Source organism: Fukomys damarensis, unplaced genomic scaffold, assembly GCF_012274545.1.
Source record: "Fukomys damarensis isolate Sample0158 unplaced genomic scaffold, DMR_v1.0_HiC HiC_scaffold_10, whole genome shotgun sequence".
NCBI lineage: Eukaryota > Metazoa > Chordata > Mammalia > Rodentia > Bathyergidae > Fukomys > Fukomys damarensis.
Genome location: NW_022900922.1, coordinates 14,452,038 through 14,468,446, shown reverse-complemented (window position 1 = coordinate 14,468,446; position 16,409 = coordinate 14,452,038). Strand labels below are relative to the sequence as shown.

At 45.8% G+C, this 16,409-nt stretch overlaps 1 protein-coding gene across 1 annotated transcript in view; it reads right to left on the bottom strand.

The window, feature by feature from the left end:
• Sipa1l2 (signal induced proliferation associated 1 like 2) overlaps positions 1 to 16,409 on the bottom strand; it is a 150,837-nt gene that overhangs the window by 75,893 nt on the left and 58,535 nt on the right. Inside the window, exon 2 of the mRNA XM_010621949.3 lies at positions 10,331 to 12,078. Within this exon, the coding sequence (XP_010620251.1) occupies positions 10,331 to 11,819 (1,489 nt within the window). The 5' untranslated portion in view covers positions 11,820 to 12,078. The remainder of the gene's footprint in view (positions 1 to 10,330; positions 12,079 to 16,409) is intronic.

The following is a 16,409-nucleotide window of genomic DNA, read 5'->3' as shown; positions in this document are numbered from 1 at the left end:
CATCTCTTCCTAGTGCTCTTCCCCTGTGCTTTGCTTCCCAGCTGCCATAAAATGAGCATCTTTGCTCTGCACGCCCTTCCACCATGTTATTCCTATCATGGAGCCAGCCAATCACACACTGAATTTCCTGAAACCGTAAAACAGATTAACACCTCCTTTAGGTTGTGGGTGCCAGGTATGTTGTTATAGTGCTGGGAAAACTAATCAATACAACCTTCATTTTTAACAATGGGGCTGTAAATGGGACAAAGAGCAAGTGGTCCCTGGGATGGACGAGCCTTTCACACAAGGATGCGTCACAATCCTTTCACTCATCTCTGCTGCCTATCCGTGAGGCTGATACCTATTCCCCAAGTAACCTTCTCTCCTTCCCCTCCAAACTACTGCTTAGTTCTCAACCCACCTACCATTCTTCACACAAATGCTCTGCTGGAGGGCTCCATGATATCTTGTTGCCAAGTCTAACTGGTACCTTCTAGGCTGGGTTGCTCCAGAGGTGCCTGCCGAGCGGGACGATGAGAGCCACCCTCTCTGTGCTGGGGCCTGCCACCTCCTCTTTAATTACTGTGAGATCTCCTTCAGGGGGGATGCCCCTAGCCTGCCTGTCTATGTCTCCTGGGTGTTTCCTCCTTGGCTTCCCTTTGTACCATGAGTGATTCCCAGGGCTCCATCCATGGCCCCGGAGGTCCTTCCTTACTGTCTGTATTTATAGGTCTCTGTGTGAATGTATGGCATCTATCTTCCAATCCGCTCCATCTTTTCCTTCAAATTCTGCAGTAATATCATCCCAAGACTTCCTCTCAGTTCCCCCAACCCACAAAGGTCCAAGGACAGGGACAGGAACAGGTCACCAGCTGCTGATACACACTCTGCCTCCTATGCCTCCAGACCCCGACTTCTACCTGCTCCCCTTGTCTGGAGGGTCTTCTACTCTTTTCAATCTTACCATCACTTTCACTACAAATACTCTCCTCATCTCCAGGAGAGGCTGAATCCTTCAACTTGTATATCCCCAAGGCCTTCAGTCATAGAGCCTAATTAATGAATGCACTTAGTAAATTGCTCTCCAACTACGAACTATGAAATATAGCACCAGAGTGGGAACATATGACATTTTGCACAGTCATCTCTGACCTCAACTAGGAACATCAAAATAAAACAGGGAGGCAGTGTGTATCATGCCTGGGGTGATCATGGGACAGTGTGACAGGTCCTAGGGACCAGAGATGCAGCAGGCTGTCCTAGAAGATCATCATGGTTTCTTGACATAGAAAGCTTAGAATACATGGACATGTTGGAATTTATGTGGTGTACTAGTGTCCTACTCCTGCTGTAACAAAGTAGCTCAAACCTGCAGTTTAAAACAGACAAAGCCGACCACAGAGACTGGGCCAGCAGAAGTCTGGTGGGTAACTAAAAGCAGGATGAAACTTAGCATTTCTGCCTTCATTTTAAGTCTGTCCCCTTACTACCTTAAAACTTTGCTTTAGGTCCATGCTTAAGTATGTTAATCAGTTAAGGAGTGCCTGCCTAAAAACTGATAACAAAAAGTTAAGTAGCCCTAAATTTATCTAGTCTACCTCATCCCCCTTCAAGATTAAGGATAAGAATAATTAAGGTGCAATATTTTCAAGATTTGCAGGGACAGTCAACTGCCAGCTTTTACAAGTCCTGCTCCAGATGCCCTGGAGTGGTGTCTACAAGTCTCCAGTCATCGCCCTAAACCTGTAGAACAGCAGAGCCTGGCAGAGCTGATGATCCCGTGAAGAGACTGTCCTAAGTGGGAGCAATTATCTCATGATAGAACCAAGGCTGGCCCCCCACAAGCAGGAACAATGATCTCATTTCCCAAATTACCCCCTTTAAACCATAGACTTCTCTATAGAGACTCTGCAGAACTAGTCCTGAGAAAACCATCAACCAGATTATGACCTGACCAGGATTACCTATCCAGCCAGCTATGCAAGGCCTGAGGCTATAACCACCCACCTCCCACCCTGCCTTTGTTCCCCCTTTTTATGTTCTCTTTTCTCCTCAAAGTTCCTGTCAGGCCTTAGAAGACAAATCTTGAACCTCTTTATCTGTTCCTTTCCACATCCTGGCCATGCTGATTAAAGCTTCTTTCTCTTTTGCCAATGCTTATCTCCTTGGCTGGAGCTTAGGATGGGTGCCAAGCCTGGTCTGTTGTGACCCCCAGATCTAGGGCTTTCACCCTAAACTCCAGATAACAAGATAAGTTTCCTGCCGTCAAATGACACTACCCCTATAGTCTTAGAGCTTTTACGCCTTGTAGCTGTTTTCTAAGCAAACTTGCCAAGCTTTTGGTTTCAGCAAGGAATGCAGAAAGATACCTGAGTGTGTTTCCAGAGAAATAAAAATCTTGTGGATGTGAGACATGCTGTCTGGCCTTTATACAGGGGATCTCCACAGACTATGAAGATGTAAACAGAGTCTACTGCTCCTTGCAGGGGCTCCAGGAAGGAACAAATTGCACTCTTTCAAAGCATATCCTGGGTCCCTTTCAGGAAAAATCTGTGTCAGTCTCACCTGAGCAAACTCCCTCAGAGTTGTGTGCACTCAGACCCTCCCTCCCTTTCCCCAAAGCCTGCCCTTATTTTTGAGCTGACGATTTCCATAAAATTGCTTCATGGATGAATCAAATGAAATCCCTCCTTGGCAGAAGGAAAGCTGTAAAAAGATTATCGAGATGCTGAATGAAAATTCACATATCATGCACATATAATAACAGCACAATATAAAAAAAAACAGTTAACAAGACTGCAGTGTAGAAAATGAGATTCAGTGCAACTTGGTAGTGCATTCTCGCTGTTCAGGGAAGAGGAAAAAGTTCCCAACTCCAAAGAGAAAAAGGGGGTGCGAGGTGGCCAGGGACCCTGGCCATGGCTCCTGCCAGATTCTGCAGTCTCTTGGAAAAGGCATTTATCTGCCTTGAGCAGGTAAGAACCACTACTCCACATACCTGGGTCAGGTAAAACAAATGTACAAATACAACAAAGCCACAAGCACGGGGCTCTGTGCCCTAGTCTTCTGCTTCATGTGTATGCACAGCAGAGATGGCTTGACCCTTGTCACAACAATGTAGCCGAAAGGTTCTTTGTTCTCTGAACAACTACAACATTTGGTCGTTTAGTTGTGGGCATGGTGCTGATCTGGGTCACATGCAGGCCACAGCAGGGTGCTCTCTAAATTCCTCCCTGAGAGCTACGCATCCTCACTTTTCCCTCCATAGCAATTTTGAGTCTGCATTTCAGATCACCTTCCCTATTGTCCATCACTCTAGCAGTTACAAAGAAAAAGTATGGGTGAAGTACAGTGGGCTCCACTTATGAACTCAATGAGCTCTATTCCTTTAAGAGGGCTGGTTGTTTCTTAAGTTAGTCAACTGAAGGTTCAGACTCTTCTACACAGCCTTCAAAGTCTCTCTCCTGTATTGTGAGACCAAAGTAAAAGCGGCCTAGGAGCTAGTGCTCTAACCCCCTCCCATTGTAGCCACAGCCCCGACCTTTGTTCAAACCCTGGCTTAGGAATGTAAGGCAATCTTGCACTGTCTGAAGTCCAGAACATGATTAACGTGTAAGTTAGTGGTTCTAGACTATGAGATAAAATCTGTACCATACATAGAGACCCCAAATTAATTGTCAAACTGTTTGCTCATCCTGAATGTCTTGGTGGCCTTTGAACCATTCCATAGGTATCTGTTAATCATCAATGTGTGACTGCCAAGTACGTGACTGCTGACCACCAGCTCAAGTCAGCAGACCTTTGTCCCTGCCTGCAAGCTTAGAATGTTAACCCCCTTTTTTTACCCCCCTATAAAAAGGACCTCAGCCCCTGAGCTGGTGCTTCTCTGAGCTACTTGGTTCTGAGAGTGCCGTCTGGCCAGACTAATAAAGGTCTGTTTACCATCTAGCCTGATATGTTCCTTCCTGGGTGACTCTCGTTCCTCCGTCGAGCTCCCAGAGCCTCAGTGAGCTATAGGTCCCAGTGTATATATAGGCCTTTTTGGCTGTTCATGCTCCTTGGAGTGGAAGTGAGATTTTAAGTCTTACAGTATACACACAGATCTCAGTGTCCTTAGAGACACACTGGCCCAGGATTTCTCAGTTAATCCCACAAGCACAAGTGGCCGGCATTTGGGTCATAACTCGAGACTTGAAAATTAAAACTAAAATTACGGTCATAATTCATGATGTTCACATATCAGGCCAGTCTAACTCAAGGGTCCACTGTATCATACCTGTCTCTGCAGGTAGCTGTATCAGAGTTAGTTCACAACCTATAAAAATCCTGTGTACTCTGCCCATGCTTCCAGGATCACATCAGAGAACTCAAGAGGCTAGGAAAGAAGATAGCTTTTTGCTGTGTAAATGGGTGAAGTATTAACTAAGCTTGGAAAACCTATTTAATTATAGAGAAAATAGTAAAATGTTTAAAATATTAAACTTTCTTTTACAATCAACTCATTTCCCTATTGATGAGAAGGCACAACTCTGACCCCATTTTATAGACAAGACGGAAGCTGAGGGGTCAAAGGCTCCCTCAAGGTCACAACTGGGTGTAAAGGTCAGCATGCAAATGGAGTGCATGCTCTAGAGCTGGAAGAGAGCAACTGCAGGGCAAGAAATCCACGCAGAGGTTTAGGTGACTAATAACAATCAGCCAATGCAAGTAAGTGCACACAACTTACAGAGAGGACAACAGATCTGCCCAGAACCCAAGCATGTTGTCATAAAAATACAATTTTAAGCAAATCAATAATTAAAAAATGAGAGCGTAGAGAAGAATATAGCCTTCCTTTACTAATTGATAACTGTTAGGAATATTTGCTCAAGGGAGGAAGAAAACACTCGGATAGAGGGAAAGGTGAGGAGGGTCCACTGATGAGGGTTACCTGTCCAGCTTTTACTCCTCAGGTGGGAGGGGAATTGAGTCTGGACCTGAACAAACACAGGGCAGCTATTACTAAGTTTACAGACTCTGAGAGCTTATGTTCTGAAGATCTTTATTTCCTTACTGTCCAAGAAGCAAAGGGACAGGGAGGCTTTGTAATTAACCAGCCAGACCCAAACTGTACAGAAAAACTATCTCTCTTCTCCTCCCAGGACATAGGGTACACCTGCTCCGTTCCCACCACGAGTGACAAAGACCTCTGGGGGCAAAAGTCAGCAGCAGATCCAAAGCAGCTCACAGACCTCCACAGGTCCTCAGAGGTGCAGGAGAGGGGACCCACCTACTGCAGCCCTGAAGAGAGAAGGCAGCATTTCCACATCAGACACGCAGCCATGAGGCTGAGGACCACGTGCAGCTGGGCAGCTCCCTCTGCCAGGAGGCCCCTGGGAATCAATGGGTCCTCTGTCTGTGGTGGCGATACCACTGGGGAAGACAGGCTGAACATCAAGTGGACTGTGTCCTCTGAGAGAGGAATCTGTTTCTTTGAATAGGACTATTGTTGCATGGGCACTTCATTCACTCACATGAATTTAACAGTGTCCAACTCCCTGTTAATTTTTGTCAGTGACTGTGTAAAACAAGAAGAAAAAAAAGCCACCAACCATGAAATTCAAAGCAAAGGCAGCCGGTGTCACTCAGTGATGAGGCCTCCTTGACATTAAAGGTGTGCCTGGCCCATGACCACCACGTTGGTGACGTGAGGGAGGGTGTCTAGAAAGGCGCCAAGCCTCACCAGACACTTCCCCAGGGACCACAGCCATATGCTGTCTACTCTCTCTTCAACTTTTAACCATTAACACCACGTATGACCCTTTAAATGCTGCCCCACGGGTGTGGACATTGGCTTCTTTCTAGAGGGAGACATCTTACACAGTGCTGAGCTGGGCCCTTTGCAGCCAGTCTGTACATCAGGTGTCCGCTTTACAGATGATTAACTGAGCCACAAAGTTCAAGGACTTCCTCAAAGAAGCTGGAATGTGGTTCCCACTGTGCCCCACCCCGAGGCCTAGGGTTATCAAGGCGGCCCTGCAATTGCATAATGGATGGACACCTCTGCTAAAGGCAAAAAGATAAACATTTATTAGTTTATTTAGTAGTTTTATGCATATCAACCTTCAGTTCATGTGAAAATGGCAAAGGCCAGCCTCCGAGAAAATGGGGAGAGTCCCAAGAGCTGGATAAGCATTGCCAGAAATAATGAGGCTGAAGCAGTGTACAGAACCACAGAGGCCTAGAAGGAAATCTTCGAGTGTCACAGATCCCACAGAAAAACTTATTCTCAGGAGGAACCAACAGCATGGGTGAGACCAGGACTTTAAAGCCCAGGGCTGGCACCTTGGTGTGGGAAGGGCCCTGGAATGGCTGGTCTCCCACCTGCAGAGACACGGCTTCTGTGGAGGCCCCATTCCACTTAGGAGCAGCCAGAACCTCTTTTTCTCTGGAAATTTCCTGCAAAAAGAATCACAAGCTGCCTCTACCTCAGAAGTCTTGTGAGATAACAAGGCAAGGAGCAACTAAGAGAAGTCCTCTCTGGCACATTTCTTTATATAACACACCAGGACTCCCCAGAGTACCGGGCCAGGGGGAGAGAAATGATCAAAGCAAGATGGCCTTTCCACGCACATAGCTAACTCTGCCCATAAGCCAGTTCCCAGCCTCCAGAGGGGCATTCTGAAACATGCCAATTTCATTTCTTGGAGACTCTGTAGAAAATCCCCAAAAGAGGTTTGACATCAAGGTTATATTCAGAGCATGGCAGTGCCAGGGGCCTGAGAACCCAGAACACTTTATACCTCAGCCCAATGTGCAGATCTTGGGGGTCCAAAGGGAATGTCTTTCACACCTCAGTAAAGTAGGAGATAGGCAAATTCCAGGGCTTCACAATCCCACGCCCCTCCCATGAGCCCAAGAACGAGCCTCAGAAGGAGCCTGAGTACCTCTGGCCCCTCACTCTCATATGGATTAATTCGCAGTGTGGAGCAGGCTGTTTATGGGAATCCTCTGGTGGCTTAACAAAGCAACAGAAACTGAACCTGCAATGCTCTAGGACCCACAGGGACTGAGGACAACGTCCCTGTCCAAAGACCCTTTATGGTGGCCTGTTCCACCAGGGGCAGCCTCAGAAGAGGGAACATCATGTCCACCTGAGTTTCACGAGAGGGACACTAGGCAGCCAAGGACACCAGCCTTTCTTCCTGGCCATCAACAGCAAGAGGAAGGAATGTCCCTGCATGGGCTGTGCCACTGCTGACACCCACTCCTCAAAAAAGCCATCTCACAAAGGCAATGGACAGATGTGCCCGGGTGGGTGATGCCACCCGTTTATGTGGGAGCCACTCCCCACACAACTCTTTCTCAAAGTCATGACATGCCTTCCAGTGACTGTCATGAGACACATCTTGGCATGAAGGGAAGCCTCTTCCCATCCACTGCCCAGTAAAGAGCAAACTGCCCCATTAAAGTTTGTTCTGTAAACATCTTTCAGTGACTGGAAGCTGTTTAATGCTTTTGAAAATGAAGTTTCACATAGAACAGAATAAAACAAAAGGTGCTGCAGAAAGTATCAAACGATCCCTCAAAGCCAGTTCCAAAGAGAAAACTCCAAAAAAAAGGAAAAAGAAAGGACAGGAAGAAGCTGTCTGCAATGTTCAGCCTCTGTGCAGTGATTGGGGCCTGTGCTTCAAACACGACAATGTCCTTGAACTCAGGTGAAGCTCCAGGCAGCAGGCCCCACTCAGCTGGAAGCGGAATCAGCTCCATATGAGGCTGTTTGTCTGCCTGCCCACAGCAGGGGAGCCTCCTAGCCACCTGACCACTCAGGAACCTGAGCCTGCAGTGCTTCTATGCCTAATGACCACACATAGAAGCAGCAGCAGCAGCACCAGATGCTACCACAGCCAATTTAGCTTTTAAATCTGGGCCACATGGGAAGAGCTGAACACAGAGGGAGGGCATGGTTTACAGGTGCACTGAAGAGCAAGTGTAAACTTGGCCATTTTCTCACCCATAGCCAGTCACACTCCAGCTTGGGCTCATCAGGGCCCCGTACTCAGCACAGTTATGAAGTCCTGAAAACAGGAAGGCCCCAGAGATCTCTGCTTAATTGCTGGCTTCTCGGGCTCTGCAAAGCTGCCTGGCTCCCAGATCTTCAGAAAAACCCCAAGTCGGAGATGAGGCCAATGTCTACGCTGCCACCCAGCGTGTCTGTGTCCACCCACAGTTCAGCCACAGGGAGGCTACATGCAGTTTCTGCTTTGGCATTTTGTAACATCTGATTTCACACTCAAATCTAAGTAGTCTGATGGTGTCATTTCCAGTGACCACAAAGACGCTAAGGAGCAATTTAGGAAAGGTAGGAGAAATAAGCAACTGAAGAGTCCTCTTCAAGACTACCAAGAAGAAGAAGATCCAAGAGCAAAATGACAAAGAGCAGTTGCAAGAAGTTTACAGAATCTAACAACCAGAACCACCTCCCAGGGCAGAGCTGAGGACGTGGAATAGCTCAATGCAGTGATTCTGGGGCAGGAAAAGCATTAGAGGTGCTGGCCCTAAGGATGTGCGTAAATGTGAACATACATAACTTCTATCTTCTGGTATTTCAAAGATAAATCACACACTCTTTACAAAACTCAGCCAGCCAGAATGGCTCATTACTTGAGGGCTTTAGGATATGACAAGGCTAACAGACTATTTTACAGCTTGCATTGGCAGCCACAACCCATTTATTAAAGCAACCCTAATGAGAAGGCGGGTTCCTCCTCTTGAGCAGGGTCTGATTAGAGGCTGTCCTGGACAGCCATGAGAGTCCTGGTTAGTTTACCACACAGTCCTGAAGACAGGCCAGAGGGTCCTGGATTATGCTGCTATGGGCAGACCCAAAGCCAGAACTAACTGTAAGAGGAAAGGGAAAAAGAAGATGCCCTGGGAACTGAGACCTGGTGACAACATGGGTTCATCCCATGATGTCATCCATCTGGGGACAGAGGACAACTCAAACTAAGTGACCAACAAGACAAAGATATGCAAGTATCTTGTTTATTTAGCTGAATTGCTCATAATCATTCTCTGATTTATATGATTTCATATTATGACTACAGGTGACAGGTTAAATGTGGACTGATTTAAAAAAAGTGGGGATAGAAATTAACTTAATAACTGCAATTTATATAGCAAACAAATTATTTCATGCCTATAGTCTATAGAAATAGGTAAGAAAGAGGCTTCCAAGTGATGGTAATGTTATAAAGGACCTCAATGGGACAGAATGACTTCCTCAAGTCTCAGCCACACCCCCCCAACTCATTCCAAAATCAAAAACCAGAGCCCAAAACTACATACATACATTCATGACATAAAAAGGTGACCAGTTCATCTCACTATGAGAATGAAGTAGGACCTTCAGGGACCACCATCTCTGCCTTCTCAGATGCTTTGTAAACTGTATCTTGGGAAGAAGAGAAGCAGGCAAAACCAAACAGAAAAACAGCCCTGAAAATCAAGTGTCCCAGAAGGAAGGGACAAAGGGGACAGGTGACTCAAATGTGATGGCAGCGAAGGACATTTATATCAACCACCAGGGGCAAAAGGGACCGGATGGCAGTGGGGGATGCCACATATCACGGCACATGTTCCTGATACATATGTGGAACCTGTTTTCCTGGAGAGCTTTTGTGGCTCTTGAGTCCCAGGGTAACTGAGGACACCTATTTAAAGGCTGCGAGCTCAAGTATATGCCCTTAAAAGAATGCATCCTTCAAGCTTGAAGATGTAAACAAAGCAGAAATAATTAGCTTTATATGGATTAAAGATTTCTGAAATAATACTACCAGAGTATTTGTATCTTAACACCTAAGCCCATCTGCAGTACTGCAAAGAAACTAAATTTATCTACCATGCTGCACACATTCTCACAACAAGGACTTTGATGCATCCAGCACAAGAAGCACAAAGGAGCCCGAGGGGAAAAGCCCACTGAACTATCCACTTCAAAGAGCATGAGATCAATGCTGAGAGGGACAGAGGAGGCTTAGGAAAGGGGTAGATCTGACATTTGTGATGCTCACAGATTGGCAGAGAGGGACAAACACACAGAAGTAGAGAGAGTAAGAAAGAGAAGAACAGAGTAAGAGAGAGACAGACAGAGACAGATGGATTTGCCACATTGGGTATGACGAGCTGGCAAAGTCAGAAGTTGGATTTCTAAGGCAGACATTGGCATGGCCACAGCCAGACCCATGGCAGAAGGCAGGCCTGAGCCCAGTGGTCTGTAGCAGTGGAACACTGAGGAACTCCCTCCATGCAAATCTAAGTGCCATACAGGCGTGAGGACATCACCCCAGCCACCACCGGGAATGCCTACCTTTCCCATAGAAGAACTTCCGGTAGTAGTACGCTCCAAGGTCCACATGCTCGATGATGTAGCGCTTGACCTTCTCCCTGTGGATGGGCTGGCTCTCCCGGGGGACCTCCAGGACTGAGACACCTGCATTGGTACAGTGGGAGCTGAGGGACGACTCGAAAGAGCAGCTTTCACCGGAGCTGAAGGAGCCTGAGCTGGCCCGGGAGAGTGCGATCCTCCGGTCACCCTCACCACCAATCTCATTCCTAAAGTGTGAACAGCTGAGGACCAGGTCGTTGCTCTTGCCATCGCCCTCATCTGCATCCAGGTTTTCCTTGGAGTTGAGGTCCTCTTTGCTGCCCAGTGGAGACTCGCAGCCACCTGCCTGGCCTGTGGGCACCTGGGTCTGTGACGCAGCAGAAGCCCCAGTGGTGATATTTTTCCTTTTGCCCACATTAGCCCTTGTAGCCATGGCTTCATTGATGTTGAACAGGATGCTCTGTACGTCATAATGCGCAAAGCAACGCTGGCAACTCCAAGGGCGAATTCCCCTGTCAAGACAGCCCTCTTCCAGGTCAGACGTGAACTTGAAGTTCTCATGCTCACTCTTAACGGTCCGCAGCTTTCGGAAGAGGGATGTTTCCACAGACTCTGATTTTAACCTGCGCTTAAAAGGCTTGTCCCTGTCCCTCCCCATCAGAAGGGCACTGTCCATGTAGTCTAATCCTGAGATGCGGACAATCTCTCCCCTAGAAATCTGGGCTGCAGCTCGAAGGCTGGGAGAGATCGCAGGGTCACAGGGGAGAAACTCTGGAAATGCAAAAGAGCCTACTGCCTTAGGGTCATAATTCTCCACTCGATACCCCCGGAGCATGGCAAAGAAGTTTTCTCCAGACAAGCCCTGCCTGTCAATGGAAGATGTGCTCCCATACTCCCTGTGCAGGGCAGCCCCAGTGTTGGGGTTGACGGCACGCTGGTCTAAGACGTCTTCAGCATCAATGTCACTGATGGTGACGTCACTGTTGCTTCTCTGTCGTATGGGGTGGAGTCCTCTTTGCGGGGAGTGAACGAAGATATCCCCGATGGTGTATTTGGCTTCTACGAAGTCTAGATCCAGCTGTTCCTCTTGCTGACTATCGCCCTGGTCACTCTGCCCATTTTGCAAGATGGATGTGACACTGTCATAGCTGGTCTGAGACCGGCTTTCCCAAAGTGTCTTGCAGGTTGGCTCCTTGGAGAAGTCTTTTTTGGGAGGCCATTCAGATACTCTGGCTCGCACACCCATCTTGGGCACAGGTGGAGTACCATTAGCTGGACCACCACCACCACCACCACTCTCACTGGGATTTGAGGCATTTAAAGAAGCAGTAGGTCCCATGTTGCCATTGATGGCTTTAAATTTTCGAGCAAAATAATCATCTGACTGCATGATTCTGGAAGGGTCCATGAACTTCGAAGAGGCTCTGCCAAGCTTGTGCTTCTCTGCTTGTGACTGCCTTGGGTCACTCATGTCCACGGAGGCAAGAAGCACCAAGTTTCACCAGCACATCTGGTGAGAAGCCACTTCCATTGCCTTTAAAAGACTAGAATAAATGCAGATATAAAGGCTTGTTCTATGGTGCTATTTGTTCCTTTTCATCAAAAACAAACAACATCCTCAGAGCACAGTTCCTCTAAAGTCACCTTGTTTCTCAGTTGTTAAAATAACTTTGTCACCTCTGTTCTTTTTAACAGCATTCCTGGAGAAGTCTGGAGAGTATTTCTTTTACCTGAATTAAAAGACAGCAAACAGCCATTAGCAACTGATTTAGTTCAAGTTCAATACATTCTGCAGACTGCTTTCTCATCTTTCATGCCTGCTTCTGCCTATATCAATTACCCCAAATTGTTACAAAGTCTCATGTCTTCCAGCCACTGTTCACAGTGCTTGGTTTCTCTGGAGCACCTGTTCTGCTTTGCAAGGCCAGCCAGAATTCAAACAGAGCCAAGCAGTAAGCTCTTGGAGAAACCACACAGGGTGTCTCCCACCCTTACCCACATTTGAGCAAAGAGCACTTCCCCCTTGCAATATCCACACTGACCGTATATCCAAAAGCAGCCTATCTCTAATTGCTATACCCAGATCAGTACCATACTGGTAGACTTCCAGCCCCATGAAGCCAGGAGTCTTGCCCTTCAGCTGTATTCCAGGCTGCTTTCATAGAGCCTAATACAAATGAGGTGAGCACACCACATGAGTAAATCAGCTCCAAGAGAAATACTGAGAGTAACAGTCATGTAAGTAATGCATCTGAGTGCCATTACACTCAGAGGAAGTTTCAGAGAAGCCAAAATGTCCCACAGCAGAAGAGTCAAAACCAAATGAATTTTTATAATGATCATTCACAACCAAACTGGAGCTTTCAGAGGCCCCTGAGAGCAGGAAGGAGTCAAGAATTTGGTGACTGAAAGAGTACAGTTTCCAACTCACTATGCCACAAACAACTATCTATCAAATGGGCAGGATAAAATAAGGCAAGTATTAATCCAGGTGCTACAGATACTTGATCTGATCAACTCTTAAACTATGAATATTTTTATTTTCTTTTCTATCTTCAGTTAGACAAAAATATTCCCAGGTATCACACATTTTCCCAACTCATGACATGCTCATATTTCCCAACTCACTGACCTAAGAATGAAAGAACAATTCTACCTCTTCTGAAAATGATGGTGAGAAAGGTGTAATAAAGCCAATTTCTCTCACCCTTTATGAAGGGATAAGATACAACTGCAAATTCAGTTGGAAAATACTAAAATCTCAACTAGCTAGACAAATAATGTGCCAACTCTTTCCAGTAGCCTTAGATGGCCATGAGATATGTGGAGGTATCTTGGAATAGAGGATATTTTCCTATGACAACAGTTGCTTTCCTCCCACTATCAAAAAAAAAAAAAAAAAAAAAAAAAAAAAAAAAAAAAAAAAAAAAAAGGAAAAAAAAGAAAAAAAATCGGTCTGGGCATGACAGTGTGCTATTTATCCCAGAGCTGTTTTATAACTGAGAAAATATGATATTTTAGGATGTGGCAAACAAGGGGAGAACGAGCAGTCAGATGCACAGAACAGAACAGAAACACTGGCCCAGCATTCTCAGAAAGACAGATAAACAACTACATTTTATCTATTCCACTTAGAATTATTATGTTTAAAAGGATCACAGATGACTGAATTATAGTTATTTCCTGTGCAATTTAGGCTATTATCAATCCATCCCTGGAAACTGAAAAGGTGACAACCAAGGTACAAAAGAACACATTTCAACAGAAATGTGATTCACTCAACTAGGCTGCTACAGAATCTATCAATTCTGTTAATACTTGCTGCTTAAGGAACACAACAAAATTTTAAAGCTTAATAATTACTCCCAAGAGTTGGTATAATGCTATGAGAATTCTCAACAGGCGTCATATCAAATTCAGATAGTATTAATTTGGAGATATTTTATGTACAAAAGGAAGGACCCTGCCCCACCCAGCACCTAGTTTCTGGAAACATAAACAGGAACTGGGTGCTAACCACTTTAGGAAGTTACAAAGCAAACAGCATGTACCAGAGGAAATGAGAAATTAATGGAATGGAAGAAAAGTTGAAAGAACAAACAAAAAAAATAGTTTTTAAAAAGATTAGGAAAATAGATATACTCCTTTTTCCAAGCCTCCAAAGAGAGACAGAACACGAGAAAGGAGACCTAAGCACATATATGGGAGACATTAAAATAAATACAAATATAAAAGTATACCAGAAGCAAGTACATGGCAACAAATTTTTACACTGTCTCATTTTACATGAGCGCAGGCTCATGGCCATAGGAGCTTGAGAGGATAATCTGTCCTTGAGTCCACACTGATGGTCTTGGTGATAATCTGTAAGGGACAGACAGAAACGGAGAGTGTGTAACATCTAAGCACACTATACTTGTCTTTAAATAGAATGTTTTTCTAAATTTTCTGACATAAGTGAGTCTTTAAGACCAATATGATGGTTATGATTGAGCCTCTTATCAGGACTGCAGCTGGAACACATGGAGTGAAAACCACAAGACGCACAAATTACGAACCCCATTCAAGGAAAAATGATTAAAATTATGTAGCAGAGTGATAATACAAGTATAGAGTAAAAATGCTTATTTTTCACACCAGGGTCCCATCCGCCCTAATACTAACATGTTATGGAACAAGAAGAAAAATCGACCCCGTTCTTCCCCCTCCGTGGACAAAGACAACATGGGCTGAGGTACGGCTGCATTACTTACACTCACTGCATACGAGGACACTGACACCAAGAATATGAGGCAGTCTGATAACTATAACAGCAATGGTTGTAAATCGATATAGGAGTTCAGTTTTTATTGGACCAGCAAGTTTTGGGTAAGTTCTGGCCATGAAAATTGGTCCTAGGATGTTTGTTTTAAATTGAACACTGGGACAATATACCAAGAGGTAAATATTTTCTGACATAAGAACACAGAAAATGATTTTCCTCTTTGGGGTTTTGTAACATGGGGATAACCTATGATTTTCAAGAAGCACGAAGTCTTTTCTTCTTGGAAGATCACAATGGTGTTAGCCCAGTGTTTTCAGTGCTCCACACGCTATCTGGGGGAAATTCTCAGAGTCCCCAGAGAAGCTGTCCCCACGATTCAGTCCAGCAGTTTTACATCAGAGCACAGCAAGATCTCAGTAAAAATCCTAGAGGCTTCAGTCCCCATGAAAGCCATTTGCTGGGAGTTTGTGGTGACCTGCCTTATACACAAAGGTGACCAAGAGGATTAAACACAAATCTGTAAGTTGGGGCTCAAGCACGACCCTATGTGTGACTTGGACATGGTGGCCTCCATCTCAGCAGGCCATGGGCTGCTGCATTCCTCGCTTTACTCCCACAGCAAGCGCTGAGCCTGGCCTTGGCCAGCACTCAGACCAGTTCACATATGTCCTTCTACTGACATGGCTGCAGATCAAAGAGCTGTGAGGACCAGCCAGCACATTACTGTAGCACACGCACTCAATAGCGACTCCCTGCACGCTGCTTTGGGTGCCTGGCTGGCTCCTCCACCAGGGTCTCCTTAAATGTATATCCCAGGTGCCTTCTCTTATAACCCTGTGCACTTTCTGGAGCATCTGAGCAATCTTCACACGCTTTCTATACTGGTGACTCACAAGTCTTAACCCACAGCCTGAAGCTATCTCAGTCAACACTGCCAAACTGCTCGGTGATAGCTTTCTAGCCAAACCCACTGCTCATTCGGTGCCCTCAAGGTGCCTGCGAGTTCACCTTCTAATGCACCTCCCAAGCCACACAGATCTCTGCTTCAGGTGCCTCTGCCCCAGCTCTTCACCGAGCCCCCTGACAGTTTCCCATTTCCCTCAAAGCAAAGCCCAGGCTTTATGGCAGCACAGGCTACCACATCTGACCCATGAGTTGCAGCCACCCCTGGGCTAGCTGCTGACACTCTTCCCACCGAGCTCACCCTTGAGGAACCTCATGTTTTCATTTTGGGGCTCTACATGGCTGCATCCTGCCCAATACACATGACCCTGTCCCTACCTTGCTATAACAAGTGTCATCAGTCTGAGCTTAACTCCCACATCACATTGTTGGAAATCCACCTCAACTCCTAAGGTTGGTTCTACAGGATCTTGCTTTGGCCCTGTAGCATCCTGTACCTCTTCCCCTAAGCTCTGTCACACCATTTCATACATTTACCTGCCACTGTGCTCTAAATGCTGCTGCACGTGAGATTCAGATGCTAGCCAGCCCCACCACAGGTAGCTAAGACAGGGAAGCTGCTCGGCCTGAGGCTCAACTTCCCATCTGTAAATTGAAAAGAATTACATCTATTTCAAAGGACCCTTCTAAACATGCAATGAGATCTAAAATTCTATAATAATAAATAGCTGAAAAAATTTTAATAGAGTATTTACTGATAAACATATTGACCTCAAACTGAGCAAATAAAACAAGAGGATGAACACCTATTCCCTCTTTACCAAAGGAGACAAGCCCTGGCTGATGTGTGCACAGTCATCAGAGGGACACAATGGCAGTGACCTGCAATGCCAA